This window comes from Colobus angolensis, unplaced genomic scaffold (genome assembly GCF_000951035.1).
Source record: "Colobus angolensis palliatus isolate OR3802 unplaced genomic scaffold, Cang.pa_1.0 Scaffold219, whole genome shotgun sequence".
NCBI classification, from domain to species: domain Eukaryota; kingdom Metazoa; phylum Chordata; class Mammalia; order Primates; family Cercopithecidae; genus Colobus; species Colobus angolensis.
Window position 1 is genome coordinate 1835619 of NW_012115366.1, and position 18455 is coordinate 1854073.

Genomic DNA, 18455 nt, shown 5'->3' on the forward strand with positions numbered 1-18455 from the left:
ATAGGAAATGCTTCATAGTTTGGCCCCTGTTATGGGTTGAACTATGTCTCCCCCAAAAAGATATGAAGTCCTAACCTCCAGTACCACAGGATGTGACCTTATTTGGAAATAGGGTCATTGAAGATGTAATTAGTTAAATAAAGATGAGGTCATTCTGGAGTACTGTGGGCCCCTAATCCAATATGACTGGTGTCCTTATAAGAAGACAATCATGTGAAAACAGACACAGAGAAAATGCCATTTGAAGACAGAGGATTTGAGTGATCATTTACAATCCAAATAACACATAGGGCTCTTGGAAGCTAAGGAGAGATGCATGGAACAGATTCACACCCCCAAGAAGGAACCAACACTGCCAACACCTTGACTTTGGGCCTCCAGAACTGTCAGACAATATATTTCTGCTGTCTTTAGCCACCAGGTTTATGGTACTTTGTTAGGGCAGCACCAGGAAACCAATACGGGTCCCCAAACTACATTTGCAACCTCACCTTTCACTGTTGAACTCACTCTCTGTTAAAGTCAAACTGGTGCAAAATTCTTACACTATTGAGCTTTTCTTTCATAAGCACTCTACTTCTGGAAGCCTTTTTTCACCTACCACAAAATCATACCATATGTTAGTGGCCAGCTCGTATTTTACTTTGTCTCGATGCTTCCCATCCATCCTGCTCTTCTCAATAATGGCACTACATGCACAATACAACTAAATGCACAATAATTTATCAAATGCTGCAACGCACCAAGCCTTCTTAAATGTCTATATTCACTTGGTAGGGCTGCCATAAAAGTATTACAGACTCGGTGGGTTCAACAACAGAAATTTACTTTCTCACAGCTCTACAGGCCAGAAGTCCAAGATGAAAGTGTCAGCAAGTCCGGTTTCCTATGAGATCGCTCTCCTTGGCTTGCAGATGGCCACCATCTTACTATATCCTCACCTGGTCGTTCCTCTGTGTATTTGTTTTTGATGTCTGTGTGTACAAATTTCCTTTTCTTACAAGAACATCAGTCACATCAAATTAAAGCCCACCCTAAAGACCTCTTTTAATCAACTACTTAAATTTTTTTTTTCCTTTCTTTGAGACAGGGTCTTGTTCTGTTACTCAGGCTAGAGGGCAGTGGTGCAAACATGGCTTACCACAGCCTCGAGCTCCTGGGCTCAAGCAATCCTCCCACTTCAGGCTCTCGAATAGCTGGAACCACAGGCATGTACTACCATGCCTGGGTAATTTGTACATTTTTTGTAGAGATGGTATCTCTCCATGTTTCCCAGGCTGGTCTCGAACTCCTGAGCTCAAGCAATCATCCTGCCTCGGCCACCCAAAGTGCTAAGATTACAAACATGAGCTACCATGCCCGGTCTTTAAAGCCCATCTCCAAGAACAGCTTTGTGGTCATTTTCTAAAATATCAGTATATAAAATCCTACCACACTCTCATTAATGACTACACAGTGTTCAAAAGAAGGGACTGGATATATATAAAGCAAATAAAAAGGAATGTGTGAACACATGACAGGAGCTAAATAAAACTGAAGAAATACGAAGAACAAGAGTATTACAGGGCCAATGCTGTGGTCAACTACTAATGTTCATATGGGAAAAGGAAGTGGGGAGAAGACTAGTTTAAGAAATAGTAAAAGAAAAAACAGCAGGCCAGGTGTGGTGGCTCACACCTGTAATTCCAGCACTTTGGAAGGCTGAGTGAGGCAGGTGGACCACTTGAGCCTAGGAGTTCAATACCAACCTGGCAACATGGAGAACCCCGTCTCTCCTAAAAAATACAAAAATTAGCCAAGCATGGTGGCATACTCCTGTAGTCCCGAGAGGAAGGAGGATCACTTGAGCTCAGGAGTTTGAGACCAGCCAGGGCAACATAGTGAGACCCAGTCACTACTAAAAATTTAAAAAATTAGCTGGGTGTAGTAGTGCATGCCTATAGTTTCAGCTACTTGGGAAGCTGAGGAGGGAGGATTGCTTGAGCCTGGGAGCTCGAGGCTGTGGTGAGTTGTGATGGCACCACTCAACTCCAGTCTGGACCACAGGGTGAGACCCTGTCTCAAAAAAAAAAAAGAAAGAAAAAGAAAAAGAAAAAAGATTAGGAGATAAAGTTATGACAACCTCAAGGAAAACAACCAAAAGCAAAGAGTTTTTAAAAAGGACAGAATAGATAAAAACATTATATGAACGACCCAGGAAGTTCAGTATCAGAAAGCTGCTGACAGAAAGAACCAAAAAATGGAGAGCTATGAGTCTGCAGATCTAATAAGGGGCCCACCAAGTACACCTCTATGGAATTCCAGACTATATAGAACATAAAGGCTTTCAGAAAAGAAGAAAAATTAATTTCCTATATGAAACTTCCTATTTCTCAAGAACAAAAAGGGATGTCAGAAGCCATGAAGCAATGACTTCAAAATTTTGGGGAAAATAATAGGCAACCTAGAATTTTATAGTCAACCAAACCATCATTCGAACATGAGGGTCTTAAAAACAAGACACCAGAGGCTAGACACGGTGGCTCACGCCTGTAATCCCAGCACTTTGGGAGGCTGAGGCGGGCTGATCACAAGGTCAGGAGACCGAGACCAGCCTGGCTGAACACAGTGAAACTCCATCTCTACTAAAAACACAAAAAATCAGCCGGGCATGGTGACGGGTGCCTACAGTCCCAGCTGCTCAGGAGGCTGAGGCAGGAGAATGGCGTGAACCCAGGAGGTAAAGCTTGCAGTGAGCCGAGATCGAGCCACTGCACTCCAGCCTGGGGAACAGAGTGAGACTCCATCTCCAAAACAAACAAACAAACAAAAAAAAAAACCAGATACCAGAAAGAGTCAAAATTTATCTGCCATGTACCTCTTCTCTCAGTAAGTGACTTGCGAATGAACTCTAGTAAGATAGACAGATATACTGATCGATTGATTGACTGAGACGGAGTCTCACTCTGTTGCCTAAACTGAAGCGCAATGGTGTGATCTCGGCTCTGCAACCTCCACCACCCGGGTTCAAGAAAGTCCCCTGCCTCAGTCTCCCAACTAGCTGGGATTACAGGCACCCACCACTACGCCTGGCTAATTTTTGTATTTTTAGTAGAGACAGGGTTTTACTGTTCTGGCCAGGCTGATCTCGAACTCCGGGCCTCAAGCGATCCACCCGCTTCAGCCTCCCAAAGTGCTGGGTTTACAGGCATGAGCCATCGTGCCCCCTAGCCTCTAGTAAGATTTAAAAAACAAATAATAAGAAAGATTGATATCCAAGATCAGTGGACCCAACCTCCCCGTATCCCCCTCAAAGAAAAACCAGTAAGGAAAATACCAGTATGACTGTGTGGATAGCCTAAAAAACAGTTAGTGTAAACTGATCTTGGAGTGGAGTGTATGACTAGCCTAAATTTGGGCCACAGTGTATGGTCTAAACTAGCCTTGACAGGCTAGAGTGTATGATTGAGATCTTGGGGAAAAGTGAAACTATAATAACAGGCAAATAGACAAGAAAATGAGAAACTCCAGGGACAAAATTTTATGACAAAGTTACAGTTCAAATATAAAATATAAAGACATGATTGGAAGCAACTGACAGTTTCAGAAACAGAATTCACTTTTTCTTCATTTTCTCGTTTGAATAGCCCAGGGTCTATGACATTGAACCTATAGAGAAAGAAATAAAAACCCAGAAAATGCTGCTTGGCCTGACAGTGAACAATATTTACTTCGCTATAATAATGCAAATACTAAGAGGGCGCGGTGGCTCACGACTGTAATCCCAGCACTTTGGGAGGCTGAGGCGGGTGGATCACCAGGTCAGGAGATCGAGACCATCCTGGCCGACATGGTGAAACCCTGTCTCTACTAAAAATACAAAAATTAGCCAGGCATGGCGGCGTATGCCTATAATCCCAGCACTCTGGGAGGCCAAGGCGGGCGGATCACTTGAGGCCAGAAGTTTGAGACCAGCTTGGCTAACAAGGTGAAACCCTGTCTCTATTAAAAATACAAAAATTAGCCAGGCATGGTGGCAGATGCCTGTAATCCCAGCTACTTGGGAGGCTGAAGCAGGAAAATCACTTGAGCCTGGGAGGCAGAGGTTGCAGTGAGCCAAGATCACGCCACTGTGCTCTAGCCTGAGTGACAGAGCAAGACTGTCTCAAAAAAATAAAAATTAAAAAAAAAAAGAAAGAAAAAAGAAAAGGAAAAAGGAGAGGAAGAAAGAAGGAAAGAGTGCTGAAAATTAACCTAAAAAAGGAGGTTCAAGAGTACTTCCGAAAGTTAGAAATATAATCACTTTATGAGTTTAATTGGTTTTTTGTTTTGTTTTTTTTGAGACAGAGACTTGCTCTGTCACCCAGGTTGAACTGTGTCCCCTAGAAGATGTTAAAATCATAACCCCCTACTCAGTTCCTGTGAATGTGAACTTATTTAGAAAGAGGATCTTTGCAGATGATCAAGTTGAGATGAGCTCATTAGGATGGTCCCTAGTCCAATGACTGGCACACTTATTTTGAAAAAGGAAATTTGGACACAAGAGACAGATATGCACAGAGGGAAAATAATCTGAAGATACAGAGAGAATGCCATCTACAAGGTAAGGGATGCCTGAGGCTACCAGAAGCTAGAAGAAAATCACAGAACAGATTCTCCCTCACAGCCCTCAGGACTTCCCTAGCCTCCAAAACTCTGAGACAATAAATTTCTATTGTTTAAGCCACCCAGTTTGTGGAGTTTTGTAACAGAAGTCTGAGGAAACTAATAAACAGCAGCAGAATAGGAAATAATACAAATATTAAATAGGGGGATAGTGTAAGGTAAATTCCCATTTTTCACACTGGAGAGGCAAAAAATTATGTTGTCTTTTTTATTAATAAAAGAATTAAGAAGAAATAGCGTATACATATAATTTAGAATTATGGAGGTCACCAAAAAGCAGAATGTAAAGAAACTGAAGCCCTTGTGCATTGCTGGTGGGAATATAAAATGATGTAGTACTGTGAAAAACAGCATCGTGATTCCTCAAAAAATTAAACATGGAGCTACCATATGATCCAGTAATTTTACTTCTAAGAATATACTCAAAAGAACTAAAAGCAGGGACTGGAACAGATGTTTGAACATCCATGTGTTTTGTTTTGTTTTTCAATGGAGACAGTCTCACTCTGTCACCCAGGCTGGAGGGCAGTGGCACCATCTGGGCTCACTGCAACCTCCACTTCCTAGGTTCAAGCGATTCTCCTGCCTCAGCCTCCCAGGTAGCTGGGAATTACAGGAAAGCGCCACCATACCTGGCTAATTTTTGTATTTTTGGTAGAGATGGGATTTCGCCATGTTGTCCAAGCTGGTCTTGAACTCCTAACCTCAGGTGATCCGCCTGCCTCGGCCTCCCACAGTGCTGGGATTACAGGCGTGAGCCACCGCACCCAGCCTACACCCATGTTCATAGATAGCACCATTAGTCACAACAGCCAAAAGGTGGAAGCACCCCAAGTATCCATCAATGAATGAATGGATACATATAATGTGGTATAAACATACAACAGAATATTATTCAACCATAAAATGGAAATTCTAATACATGCAACAACATGGATGACTTGAAAACAAGGTCATCCTATGTGAAATAAACAGGATGCCTTTGTGAAATAAACCAGACGCCAAATGACAAATATGATTCCACTTACACGAGGTAACTATTATAGTCAAATTCATAGAGACAGAAGGTAGAATGGTTGCCAGCAGCTAGGGGAAGAGGAAATGGGGAGTTAGTGTTTAATGGATATGGAGTTTCAGTTGCAGGAGATGAAAAAGTTCTGGAGATGGATGGTGGTGATGGCTGCACAACAGGAATGTACTTAATGCCAATGAATTGTACACTTTAAAAGTAGTTAAAATGATAAATTTAATGTCATATATATTTTACCAGGAGAAAAGTATGTATATGAACACATTAAGATGTAAAACCTTTTCAGGCCAGGCGCGGTGGCTCACGCCTATAATCCCAGCACTTTAGGAGGCAGAGGCAGGCGGAACATGAGGTCAGGCAATTGAGACCATCCCGGCCAACATGTTGAAACCCCGTCTCTAATAAAAATACAAAAATTAGCTGGGCATGGTAGCATACACCTGTAATCCCAGCTACTTAGGAAGCTGAGGCAAGAGAATCACTTGAACTCAGGAAGCGGAGGTTGCAGTGAGCCGAGATCGCGCCACTGCACTCCAGCCTGGTGACACATAGCAAGACTCCGTCTCAAAAAACAAAACAAAACAAAAGACCTTTTCAGTGCTGCAGAGGCTCTCTCATACCTCTTTCCAGTCACAACCTCCTACCTCCTGTCAGAGGAAAGGATCTGACCTTTATCATTGTAGTTTAGTTTTTCCCCGTAATTCTGCTATATCTACTTTTTCTTGTCCATCTGGTTTCTTTCACCCAACCTCATGTTGTTGTGTGTACTGGTAGTTTGTTTCTTTCTATTACTGAATAAAATTCCATTTTATCAATAGTGTATATCAATCTTTTTTTCTGAGACACAGTCTCGCCCTGTTGCCCAGACTGGATGGAGTGCAGGGGTGTGATCTCACCTCACTGCAATTTCTGCCTCCTAGGTTCAAGCCATTCTCCTGTCTCAGCCTCCCGAGTAGCTGGGATTACAGGCGTGCACCATCACACCCAGCTAATTTTTGTAATTTTAGTAGAGATGGGGTTTCACCATGTTGGCCAGGCTGGTCTCGAACTCCTGACCTCAACTGATCTGCCCACCTTAGCCTCCCAAAGTCCTTAGATTACAGGTGTAAGCCACCACGCCCAGCCATACATCACAATTTATTTAACCATTCTCCTGTTTTTGGACACCTGATTAGGTTCCATTTTTTTCTGGCTACAATACATAGAGCTGCAGTGAATATCTGTATGTGTACTTTTGTGTAGACATATATTTTTCATTTCTCAAAGGTGAACACCTAGAATTGAAATTCCTGGGTTATTAGATAGGTGCATGTTTCACAGATATTGCCGAACAGTTTTCTAAAACTGTAGAGTTGGTTTACATTCCCATTTAAAAACCTTGGAGATCATCTGTGCTCTACTCAAGAAGCTTTAATTCAACAAAGGCTGGCTGGTAGGGCACTGACTTTGGCTTTTTTTTTTTTGAGACAGAGTTTCATTCTTTGGTGCCCAGAATGGAATGTAGTGTGCGATCTCAGTTCACTGCAATCTTTGTCTCCTGGGTTCAAGGAATCCTCCTGCCTCAGCCTCCCAAGTAGCTGGGATTATAGGCACATGACACCACACCTGGCTATTTTTGTATTTTTGGAAGAGATGGGGTTTCACCATGTTGGCCAGGCTGGTCGTGAACTCCTGACCTCAAGTGATCTGCCCACCTCGGCCTCCCAAAGTGCTGGGATTACAGGCGTGAGCCACATTGCCCAGCCTTTTTTCAAAAAAAAAGCTCTTTAAGTGATTCTGATTCACAATCAGGTTAAGAAGTATCTTAAAGGATAATTACAATGTTTGTAATCATAATAAAATAAGCTACTCTTACAGCTTAGAAACAAAATGAAGCAGGAAAGAATATCCTTTATTTAAGGATACTACTTGACTGGCAAAAGCCTACTCACAGTTCTGGTTTTCTCTTACCTTAGTTATTTGAACTGCATCATCCATTACCACTCACTGGAATTCCATAAATATTTTTTTTTTTTTTTTGGTTGTGTCACCTGCAACCAAAGGAAAAATACCTTTAGAAATATACAACATCCCTGAGCAGATTGTTTTAGCTTAGGAATGCAAGATCAGCCTAGGCAACATGCAAAATCCCATCTCCACAAAAAGCAGACAGGCAGGGTGGCACACGCCTATAATCCCAGCTACTTGGGAGGCTGAGGTGGGAGGATTGCTTGAGCCCAGGAGGTGGAGTTTGCAGTAAGCTGAGATTGTGCCACTGCACTCCAGCCTGGAAACAGAGTGAGACACAGTCTCAAAAGAAAATAGCCAGGCATGGTGGCTCACGCCTGTAATCCCAGCACTTTGGGAAGCCAAGGTGGGTGAATCACTTGAGGTCAGGAGTTTGAGACCAGCCTGGCCAACATGCTAAAACCCTGTATCTACTAAAAATACAAAAATTAGCCGGGCATAGTGGCACGCATCTGTAATCTCAGCTGTTCGGGAGGCTGAGGCAGGAGAATCGTTTGAACCCGGGAGGTGGTGGCTGCAGTGAGCCCAGATTGCGCCACTGCACTCCAGTTCAGGCGATAAAGTGAGACTCCATCTCAAAAAGAAAAATAAGGCCAGGTGCAGTGACTCACGCCTGCAATCCCAGCACTCTAGGAGGCAGAGGCAGGCGGATCACCTGAGAAGTCAGGAGTTCGAGACCAGCCTGGCCAAAACCCTGTATCTACTAAAAATACAAAAATTAGCCAGGCACGGTGGTGGGTGCCTGTAATCCCAGTTACTTGGGAGGCTGAGGCAGGAGAATCGCTTGAACCCAAGAGGGGGAGGTTGCAGTGAGCCGAGATTGTGCCAGTATACTCCAGCCTGGGCAACAGAGTGAGACTCCATCTCAATCAATCAATCAATCAATAAAACAGTCCTATTTAAACACTACGGATTGTTTTAGAGAGTGGAGTATATTCTAACAAGATGTTTCACAGAGATCCTTAAAATTCCAGGAGTCACAGAACAAAGCTCCATCTTAAATAGTTCAGATTTCTGAACAGCTCACAGGTCTTTCATGTAAGGGTAGTATGGAACACTCCTCTCTGTCCCACAACTTGGACTATGCCACCACAGGGTTGTTTATACACCATCAGGCCCTTCCTAGGGAACATATGGCAGTGTCTAAAGATACTTTTGACTGTCACAATTAATAGCAGGGAGGCTGTGCTACTGGCATCTAGGGGACAGAGGCCTAGGATGCTGCTAAGCATCTTACAAATCACAGGACAGCCCCCTGTAACAACGTATCTGGTCCTATATGTTAACCATGCCAAGGCTGAAAACCTCTACATTGATCAAAGACCTACCTTTAGTCAATGACTGTGTGAAGTGGTAGTACAAGAGCCTAGTCATTTCTACCCCTTGTGGTATTCCTCTATCAGACAACCTGGGTAGGCAGAGACTTTGTCAGGTGTGCACTGCAGTCTGATGGCTCTCCATACCCAAACATGTTCCCTTCCCCTTTTCTTCACAGGCATTACTCCTCTAATAAGCCCTTTGCCCTCCAATCCCATCTGTGTCTGCTTCCTGTAGAATCCAGCTGGCACATAAATTAACATTCACATTCACACTGAATGGAGTGTACATTCACACTGATGGAGAAACAAGAACCACTGGGGGGGAGGGGGGAAGTCCCAATAAATAAGCCAAAATGTTAAAAATTCTAGACTTCTGTATATCCAAGTATTCCATAACAGCCATCTATTATTTATACATAATAAAGAAAATATTAAAGTAAGACTTTATACTAGATTTTGCTCCTGAAGACATGTTCTAATGGCAGGCTAAATTGCTATACTTTGTATATACAGTGTACACAAATTCAAGGAAGGGCGAACAACTGTTGGTGTTCTTCAAAAAAAAAAAAAAAGCATATTCCCAGGTACTAAGGAAATAAAAGATCAGACAACGGGCTTCACAGACATTTCATAAGCTCAGCTTCCTCATTTGTTAAATCAAAGTTATACTATTAATAGTTTAAAAACTTTTAGAGGAGACTACAGAGCCCATTCAGTTTGCCCTCCTGCTTTCAGAGATGAGACCAATGTCCCAGACAGAATGACAATAACTGGGCAAGCAAAGCACAGTTGTTGGCTTTGCTTCTCAATGTCTGGGTCCATTTTTCTTTCCAGGTACAATGTAATGCACCTAAATGAAGAAAGCACATTAAGCAAACAGTTCCAAAAAGGTTACAATATTAAGATTATTCCAAGAACTATTCAAAATCTAGCCCTTCACTCCATCATGAAAACTGAATGGTGGCATCTGATACTGCCATTCCAGGTTTTCTTTCTGAGTACTCAACTCCCTCAGCACATAAATAGGCTCAAGGCTTTAACATCTTTAAAAAACCTCTCTAGAACAAACTACATTCCCAATGCCTCCCATCCCAGCCATTATTCCCCCCCCCCTTTCCTCCTTGTCAATATTCTCAATAGTTCATACTCTTCCACCTCAAACCAGGGGCCTTTGACATAACACCCTCACCTGGCCTCTATAGAAACTGCTCTTGATTCATCAGTCACCGATGATCTCAAATTACAGGATCTGACCACCCTAAAATTCCCATCATCACTCCCTCAGAATTTCTTTTCCTCAGCAGAAGTACCTAGAACTATCCCTTAAATGTTGGTGTTCCCGGTGTTCCATCTTCCAATCTTCTCACTCTGTACCAGTGGCTGCACATCAGAATTGCTGGGGGAGCTTTCAAAAAATCCTGGTGCCCAAGTACAGCTCAGGTGCATCATAATCTTGGAAAAGAGGGGATTGGGGCTGAGTTCCTGGAAATGTCCGTCTGGATGTTTGGTTTTAAGCACTCCAGGTGATTCCAATGTGCAGGCAGTGCTAAAAAGCACTCTTCCATCCAGTCTTCTTGAACTCCTCCTTTCTTCCCACATCCATTTCCAGCCTCAGGCTCTTTCCAAACTCCAAACCTATAAATTCCCTTGCCTTCTAAACCTGCATATTCACAAGCACCTCTGATTCAAATAATCAACACTCACAGAAATGTTATCTTCTTCCATATCTCTTCTTCCTTAATTGCTTATTTCAATGGATAAAAATTACCACCTACTCATTGAGTTAGCAAACTTTTTCTGTAAAAAGCCACCCAGTAAATGTTTGGCTCTGTAGGCCAAACAGCCTTTGTCACAATTACTCATCTCTGCTGTTGTGGCAAAAAAGCAGTCATAGATACATAGTTTCAGCATAGCTATATTCTAATAAAACTTTATTTATGAACCTTTAAATGTTAATTTTATATAATTTCCATGTTACAAAATAGTATTCTTCTTTTGGGTTTTTTTTTTTTTTTTTGAGACAGAGTCTCACTCTGTAGCCCAGGCTGGAATGCAGTGGCACAATCTCGGCTCACTGCAAGCTCCGCCTCCCAGGTTCACGCCATTCTCCTGCCTCAGCCTCCCGAGGAGCTGGGACTACAGGCACCCACCACCATGCCCGGCTAATTTTTTGTATTTTTTAGTAGAGATGGGGTTTCACCGTGTTAGCCAAGATGATCTCGATCTCCTGACCTCATGCCCTCTCGGCCTCCCAAAGTGCTGGGATTACAGGTGTGTGCCACTGTGCCTAGCTCTTTTTTTGATTTTTTTTCCAACCACTCAAAGATGTAAGAAACATTCATAGTTGGTGGGCTATGCAAAAACTGGCATTGGGTTGTAGTTTGCCAACCCAGATCTACCCCCTTGCCAAGCTAGAAATCCTAGTTGTCCCAATTACTTTCTTTTCCTTAGCCGTAGAGTCAATCCTTAACTCTGTTGCAAACTACTTTAACTGTTTATGGCCTCCCCCAACTAACAGTAAGATCCTTGAGGGTGAGTGGAGGTTGCAGTGAACTATGATTTTGCTACTGCACTCCAGCCTAGGTGGCAGGGTGAGATCCTGTCTTTAAAAGATAAAAATAAAAAGATCCTTGAGGGTAAGGACTGTGTCTTAATAATATCCACACAGCCTAGCAGAGTGTCTAGAACACTGTAGGCAATCTTCCTTTAAGTCTTTCCCCTAGTTCAAAATACACAGAAATTCCACCACCACGAAAGGCCATTATATATCCTATTAATTTGAATCTTTCTTTATTCTAAGGCATCAGTTTCTTTTTAGTTTAACTTATTACTGAACTTGATAATAAAGTTTAAAGGGAGGAAAAAACTCAGCAAATTTTAAAATGCATTAAATAAAGGCTCAGGCAGACATGACCCATATTTCTTATTAAGCACAAGTAATAAAGATCATTGCTATTCAATTACTTAATAACTGCTTAATTTCTGTTTTCTGGGTACTTTTTCTGCTTGGAAATTTGAGACAATCAACTTAGTCAAATCTTGGAAGATGTCAGTACAATAGCTGATTACCAATTATAGATAATCAACACATCAAAAAGCAGCAGCTCAACAAGGATCAGAATAAAAATAGGTATTATATATTAAATATGTGTCAGACACTGTATCGAACTGTACAATGTATATTATTCAAGGTTACCTTCAAAACAGCACAGGAAATAGACACTTCATTTTGAAGATACTACCAATGAAGAAACTATGGCACAGAGTAGTTATTAATAAATAACTTGTCTACAAACAACTGGTACATGGCAAGACTGAGACTCAAACCCAGGTGTATATGATTTCAAAATCTGCTCTTACCCACTAGCTAAACAAAGCCTATAATTCATGTATGTCAACAACCACATGAGGAAAAGAGCTTTATCCAAAAGGAACTGAATGAAAAGTTTTAAAGCCCTGTTTGAAATGTACCATAGCTGTCATATACTCCTAAGGATGGTGCAATGTACACAGCCAGTGAGGCTTTCCAATCATGGTCTAACTAAATGAATAAAACAAATGGGAAGAGCCAATTTGTGGATATGGCAGACCCTCCTACCCCAAAGACGGGAAATAAAATCTTTTTCACAAATCAAACAGAGTCCACAAATCAAACAATAGTACCATCCCCAACTGTTAACAGAGCCATTCATAGGAAGTCCCATGCTTACTACGGCAACTACTGATCTTGCTACTCACCACGTTTCTACTTTTTTACTTCCTCAGGAAGCAGACAGGAAAATCGCTCTCCTGATCTATTTTGTAAAGAGGAGCTATCATTTAAAAATAGAGTTTTATAAGTGAATATGTAGCCAGGCACAGTGGCATGTGCCTATAGTCCCCAGCTACTCCAGAGGCTAAGGCAGGATCACTTGAGCCCAAGAGTCAGGGTTTAGCCTGGGCACCCTGTCTCGTTTTTAAAAAAAGAAGAAAAAGAGAATACGTACAAAGTAATTAATACTTTGCCTGACACTCAATATTTCTCTATACTAAACTGCATCTTTAAAAAACACTGTCTTTTTTTTTTTTGAGACGGAGTCTCACTCTATCGCCCAGGCTGGAGTGCAGTGGTAGATCTCGGCTCATTGCAACCTCTGCCACCCGGGTTCAAGTGATTCTCCTGCTTCAGCCTCCAGAGTAGCTGGGATTACAGGCGCCTGCCACTCTGCCCAGCTAATTTTTGTATTTTTAGTAGAGATGGGATTTCACAATCTTGGCCAGGCTTGTCTTGAACTCCTGACCTCGAGATCCACCTGCCTCAGCCTCCCAAAGTGCTGGGATTACAGAGCCACTAAGCCCTGAAGTCTTACTTTTTTTTTTTTTTTTTTTTGAGATAGGTCTCACTATGTTACCCAGGTTGGTCTCTAACTCCCAGCCTCAAGCAATTCTCCCACTTCAGCCTACCGAGTAGTTGGGATTACAGGCATGTGCCACTACACCCAGCTCTATCTTTTTCTAATCTAGTAATACAGCAAACTAGAAAATTATTAAAATTCTCCAGCTACCAAAATCTAGAAATGTTGGATAAATGTAAACATCCTTTGAAAAGCTTAGCTAAGTTCTCAAGGGAGCAGGAAAAACTACCAATGGCAAGAAAGCAAAAAGTGAACCAAAGCTAAAGCTGACCTCTGTATTGGGCCCAGGAGCATTTGTTAAGACTTTTGAATAACAAGGGAGGAAAGAAGACAGGAAATAGGAGAAGGGTAGGAAGGGCTCAGGAGAAAAAGTCTCTCATGAAATTGTGGCTCTCTAAGGCCCAAGGTCTCAATGAAAATAGATCAGAGAAAATCTACCTTCAAGAATAAGGAGATCCCAAATAAATGGAAAGACATCCTATGTCTTTTTCTTTTTTTTCCCAGAAATAAAAAAGCTTTCATGTCTGTAATCCCAGCACTTTGGGAGGCCGAGGCTGGCGGATCACTTGGGGGTCAGGAGTTCGAGACCAGCCTGGCCAACATGGTGAAACCCCATCTCTACTAAAAATACAAAATGTAGTTGGGCGTGATAGTGTGTGCCTGTAATCCTAGCTACTCAGGAGGCTGAAGCAGGAGAACTGCTTGAACCTGGGAGATGCAGGTGGCAGTGAGCCAAGATTGTGCCACTGCACTCCAGCCTGGGAAACAGAGCAAGACTCCGTCTCAAAAAAAAGAAAAAAAGAAGAAATTAAAAAGCTGACCCTAAAATTTATATGGAATGGCAAGGGACTCCGAATGGCCAAAACAATCCTGAAAAGGAAAAACAAAGTTGGAGAACTCATATTTCCTGATTTCAAAACTTACTGCAAAACACCGGTAATCAAAGCTGTGTGGTAATGGTATAATAAGTGATACATACATCAATGGAATGGTTTTAAATGAGTCGAGAAATAAATCCACACATCTATAGTCAACTGATTTTTATTATTTTATTTTTTAGAGACAGTGTCTCATTCTGTCACCCAGGCTGGAGTGCAGTAGCACAATCAGAGCTCACTGTAGCCTTCACCTCCTGAGCTCAAGTGATCCTCCTGCCTCACTCTCCCCAGAGGCATACACCACCATGGCCAGCTGGTGATGAAATACTGGCTTCAAGCAATCTTGCCATCTGGGCCTTCCAAAGCTCTTGGATTATAAGCATGAGCCACTATGCCCTACTGTCAACTACTTTTTGGGAAGAGTGCTAAGACAACATTCAATGGGGAAAGAACAGGCTCTTCAACAAATGGCACTGGGACAACTGGATATCCACATGCAAAAGAATGAACCCTTACCTCATACCACATATAAAAATTAACTTGGGTCTGAAAGTGATGGCTCACGCCTGTAATCCCAGCACTTTGGGAGGCCAAGGTGGGCATGGATTACTTGAGTCCAGGAGTTCAAGACAAGCCTAGGTAATAACAGTGAAACCCCATCTCTAGAAAAAAACACAAAAATTAGCCAGATGTGGTGGCACAAGCCTGCGATCCCAGCTACTTGGGAGGCTGAGGTGGGAGGACAGCTTGAGCCCAGGAGGTCAAGGCTGCAGTGAGCCAAGACTGTGCCACTACACTCCAGCCTGCACCACAGAGCAAGACCCTGTCGAAAAAACAAAACAAAAAAAAATCAAAGTGGATTAAAAACTTAAAAAGCTGCAACTATAAAATTATTATTATTCTTTTTTTTTTTTGGAAACAAGAGTTTCACTCTGTGGCTTAGGCTGGAGTGCAGTGATGCAGTCTCGGCTCACTGCAATCTCTGCCTCCACGGTTCAAGTAATCCTCCTACCTCAACTTCCCGAGTAGCTGAACAGGCACACGCCATAGGCTAATTTTTTGTATTTGAGTAGGGATGGGCATCATCTTGCCCAAGCTGATCTTGAAATCCTGGGCTCAGGCAATCCGTCTGTCTCAGCCTCTCAAAGTGCTAGGATTACAGGCATGAGACAACGCGCTTGTTCTAAAACTATAAAATTATTAGAAGAAAACATAGGTAAATCTTCATAACACTGAATTTGAAAATGGATTCTTAGATATTGCACTAAAAATCATAAGCAACAAAAAAACTGACAAATTGGAATTCATCAAAATTTTGAAAGACAACCTATGGGATGCAAGAAACTATGTGTTAATCAGATATCACATATCTGATAAGTGTCTAGTTATCAGAACAGATAAAGAACTCTTACAATTCAATAACAAAAAAGACACCTCCCATACAAAATAACAAAAAAGACACCTCCCATACAAATATATGTATACACATATTTACATTATGTAATATATGTTATATATTATATATAACATATATTTAGTGAAATATAAAAATTATATGAAATTCGAACTTCTGCATCCATAAAGAATGTAGCTGCACTCACTCATTTCCTATTGTCTGTGGCTGGCTTCAGACAACCTTTTGTGGTTTTCATTTGTTTTGTTTTGTTTTTTTCTGAGATGGAGTCTCACTCTCATCCAGGCTGGAGTAGAGTGGCATGATCTCGGCTCACTGCAACCTCTGCCTCCCGGGTTCAAGCGATTCTCCTGCCTCAGCCTCCCGAGTAGCTGGGATTATAAGCGTGCACCACCACGACAGCTAATTTCTGTATTTTTAGTAGAGATGCGGTTTCACCATGTTGGCCAGGCTGGTCTCAAACTCCTGACCTCAGCCTCAGCCTCCCAAAGTGCTGGGATTTACAGGCATGAGCCACCGCACTAGGCCTGTTTTGTTTTCTGAAACAGGATTTCACTCCATCACTCAGGCTAGAGTACAGTGGTGCAATCACAGCTAACTGCAACTTCGACCTCCTAGACTCAAGGGATCTTCCCTCTCTATCTTTCGAAGGTTACATTAAATAATGTACATTATACAGTCTGACACAGTGCCTGACACAAAACTACTTAATAAATGGTACTTATATATTATTATTCTGATCCTTGTTGAACTGCTTTTTGATGTGTTCTGGTTATCCATAATTAGTAATCAGCCACTGTACTGGCTGGCAGAGTGGAGTGGCTTATATAGCTTTCCACTGCTGCTCAGTATAGCACAAATCACAGTGACAAAGTTATAACTCAACAGCAAGTTTGGTGCCACACATGTATATTGTCACACTGTGACATTTTATTTTTTTATTAATGCATAACTGTTATCAGTAACTAAAAGTAGTTATTTTGACATGTTATTAGTACATAACTATCATTAGTTATTAGTGCATAACTATCATGTCAAAAACAAATGCACTTTGAATGTCATGTTTTTTATTTAATTTTTTTTTTTTTTTGAGACGGAGTCTCGCTCTGTCGCCCAGGCTGGAGTGCAGTGGTGCAATCTCAGCTCACTGCAAGCTCCGCCTCCTGGGTTCACGCCATTCTCCTGCCTCAGCCTCCCGAGTAGCTGGGACTACAGGCGCCTGCCACCTCGCCCAGCTAGTTTTTTGTATTTTTTTAGTAGAGACGGGGTTTCACTGTGTTAGCCAGGATGGTCTCAATCTCCTGACCTCATGATCCGCCCGTCTCGGCCTCCCAAAGTGCTGGGATTACAGGCTTGAACCACCGCGCCCGGCCTAATTTTATATTTTTTAAAAACTAGAGATGGACTTTCACTATGTTGCCTAGGCTGGTCTTGAACTCCTGGGCTCAAGCAATCCTCCCACCCTGGCCTCCAAAAGTGCTGGGATTATAAGTGTGAGCCACCACACCCAGCCTGAATGTCATGCTTTTAAGGCACAGTGGAGGGTATGCATTGTTTTATTAAGACAAGATAGGAAAACGTTTTATTATGCAATGATTCTAGTCATCCCTTGGTATCTGTGGACCAACTGTGGATACTAAAATCTATGCATACTCAAGTCCCACAGTGGCCCAGAGGACACAAAAATTTCACTGTTCTGTATCTGGGGGTTTCCTCAAATAACATATTTTTGATCCATGTTTGGTTGCAGATGTATAAACTGCTGATTGTATTTATTGAAAAAAAATCCTCATATAATTGGACCTGTGCAGTTTGAAACTGTGTTGTTCAAGGAGTCAACTGTCTATCTGTGCTAAAAGAATTCAAAATACATCAATGTTACCAAACTAAGGACTGATCACAGTATTTCCGATTCACAGGAAAGCAATGGTCAGAAAAATTTGAAAATTTAAAGTAGAATATTTCATCACAGCAAGGAGGGAAGGTAAGGAATAGAAAGTATGTTTCTAAAGGGGGAAGTTTCTAAGTAGCTCATTTGTTAGCAAAGCAAGAAAAGTAATATTCTAGTGATAAGTTAATTAAATCATGAAGAAGCTGAAGAAAAGTATCCAGAGAAAATAAACTTGTTTAAGAATATTAATTAGCCTTTCTCTAGGCTTTCTCCAGACGGCTAACAAAAAAAATTTTTTTAATTTAATGTAAGATAATTAGGGCCGGGCGCGGTGGCTCAAGTCTGTAATCCCAGCACTTTGGGAGGCCGAGACGGGCGGATCACGAGATCAGGAGGTCGAGACCATCCTGGCTAACACGGTGAAACCCCGTCTCTACTAAAAATACAAAAAATTAGCCGGGCGAGGTGGCGGGCGCCTGTAGTCCCAGCTACTCGGGAGGCTGAGGCAGGAGAATGGCGTAAACCCAGGAGGTGGAGCTTGCAGTGAGCTGGGATCCGGCCACTGCACTCCAGCCTGGGCGACAGAGCGAGACTCTGTCTCAAAAAAATAATAATAATAATTAAAAAAAAAAAAAGAGTATTAGCCTTTTGACAAAACCATTTGCTCTAACAGTTGAAAATATTAGGAGCAAGATCAATAATCTGTTTTTTTTAAAAAAAACAAGGCAATTGAGGTTAAGTAGATTTCCATCTCTTTTGATAAGTTTGATAGATGTTACAATACTGTTGTTTATTCAAGGAGTCAGTGCCAAGTTTAAAACAACTGAAGAATGAGCTTCTATTAATAGTCTGTGTTGAACAACTACAAACAAGAAGTT

At 41.9% G+C, this 18455-nt stretch overlaps 1 protein-coding gene across 3 annotated transcripts in view; it reads right to left on the reverse strand.

The window, feature by feature from the left end:
• PTPRA (protein tyrosine phosphatase, receptor type, A) overlaps positions 1-18455 on the reverse strand; it is a 170957-nt gene that overhangs the window by 110016 nt on the left and 42486 nt on the right. For all 3 annotated transcript variants that reach the window (XM_011943339.1, XM_011943338.1, XM_011943340.1), the window contains one exon: positions 7625-7704. Coding sequence is in view for 1 of the 3 variants with exons in the window: in XM_011943338.1 (XP_011798728.1) it covers positions 7625-7651 (27 nt within the window). In the remaining 2 variants the exon portion in view is untranslated. Of the gene's footprint in view, positions 1-7624; positions 7705-18455 lie in introns of those variants that run through there.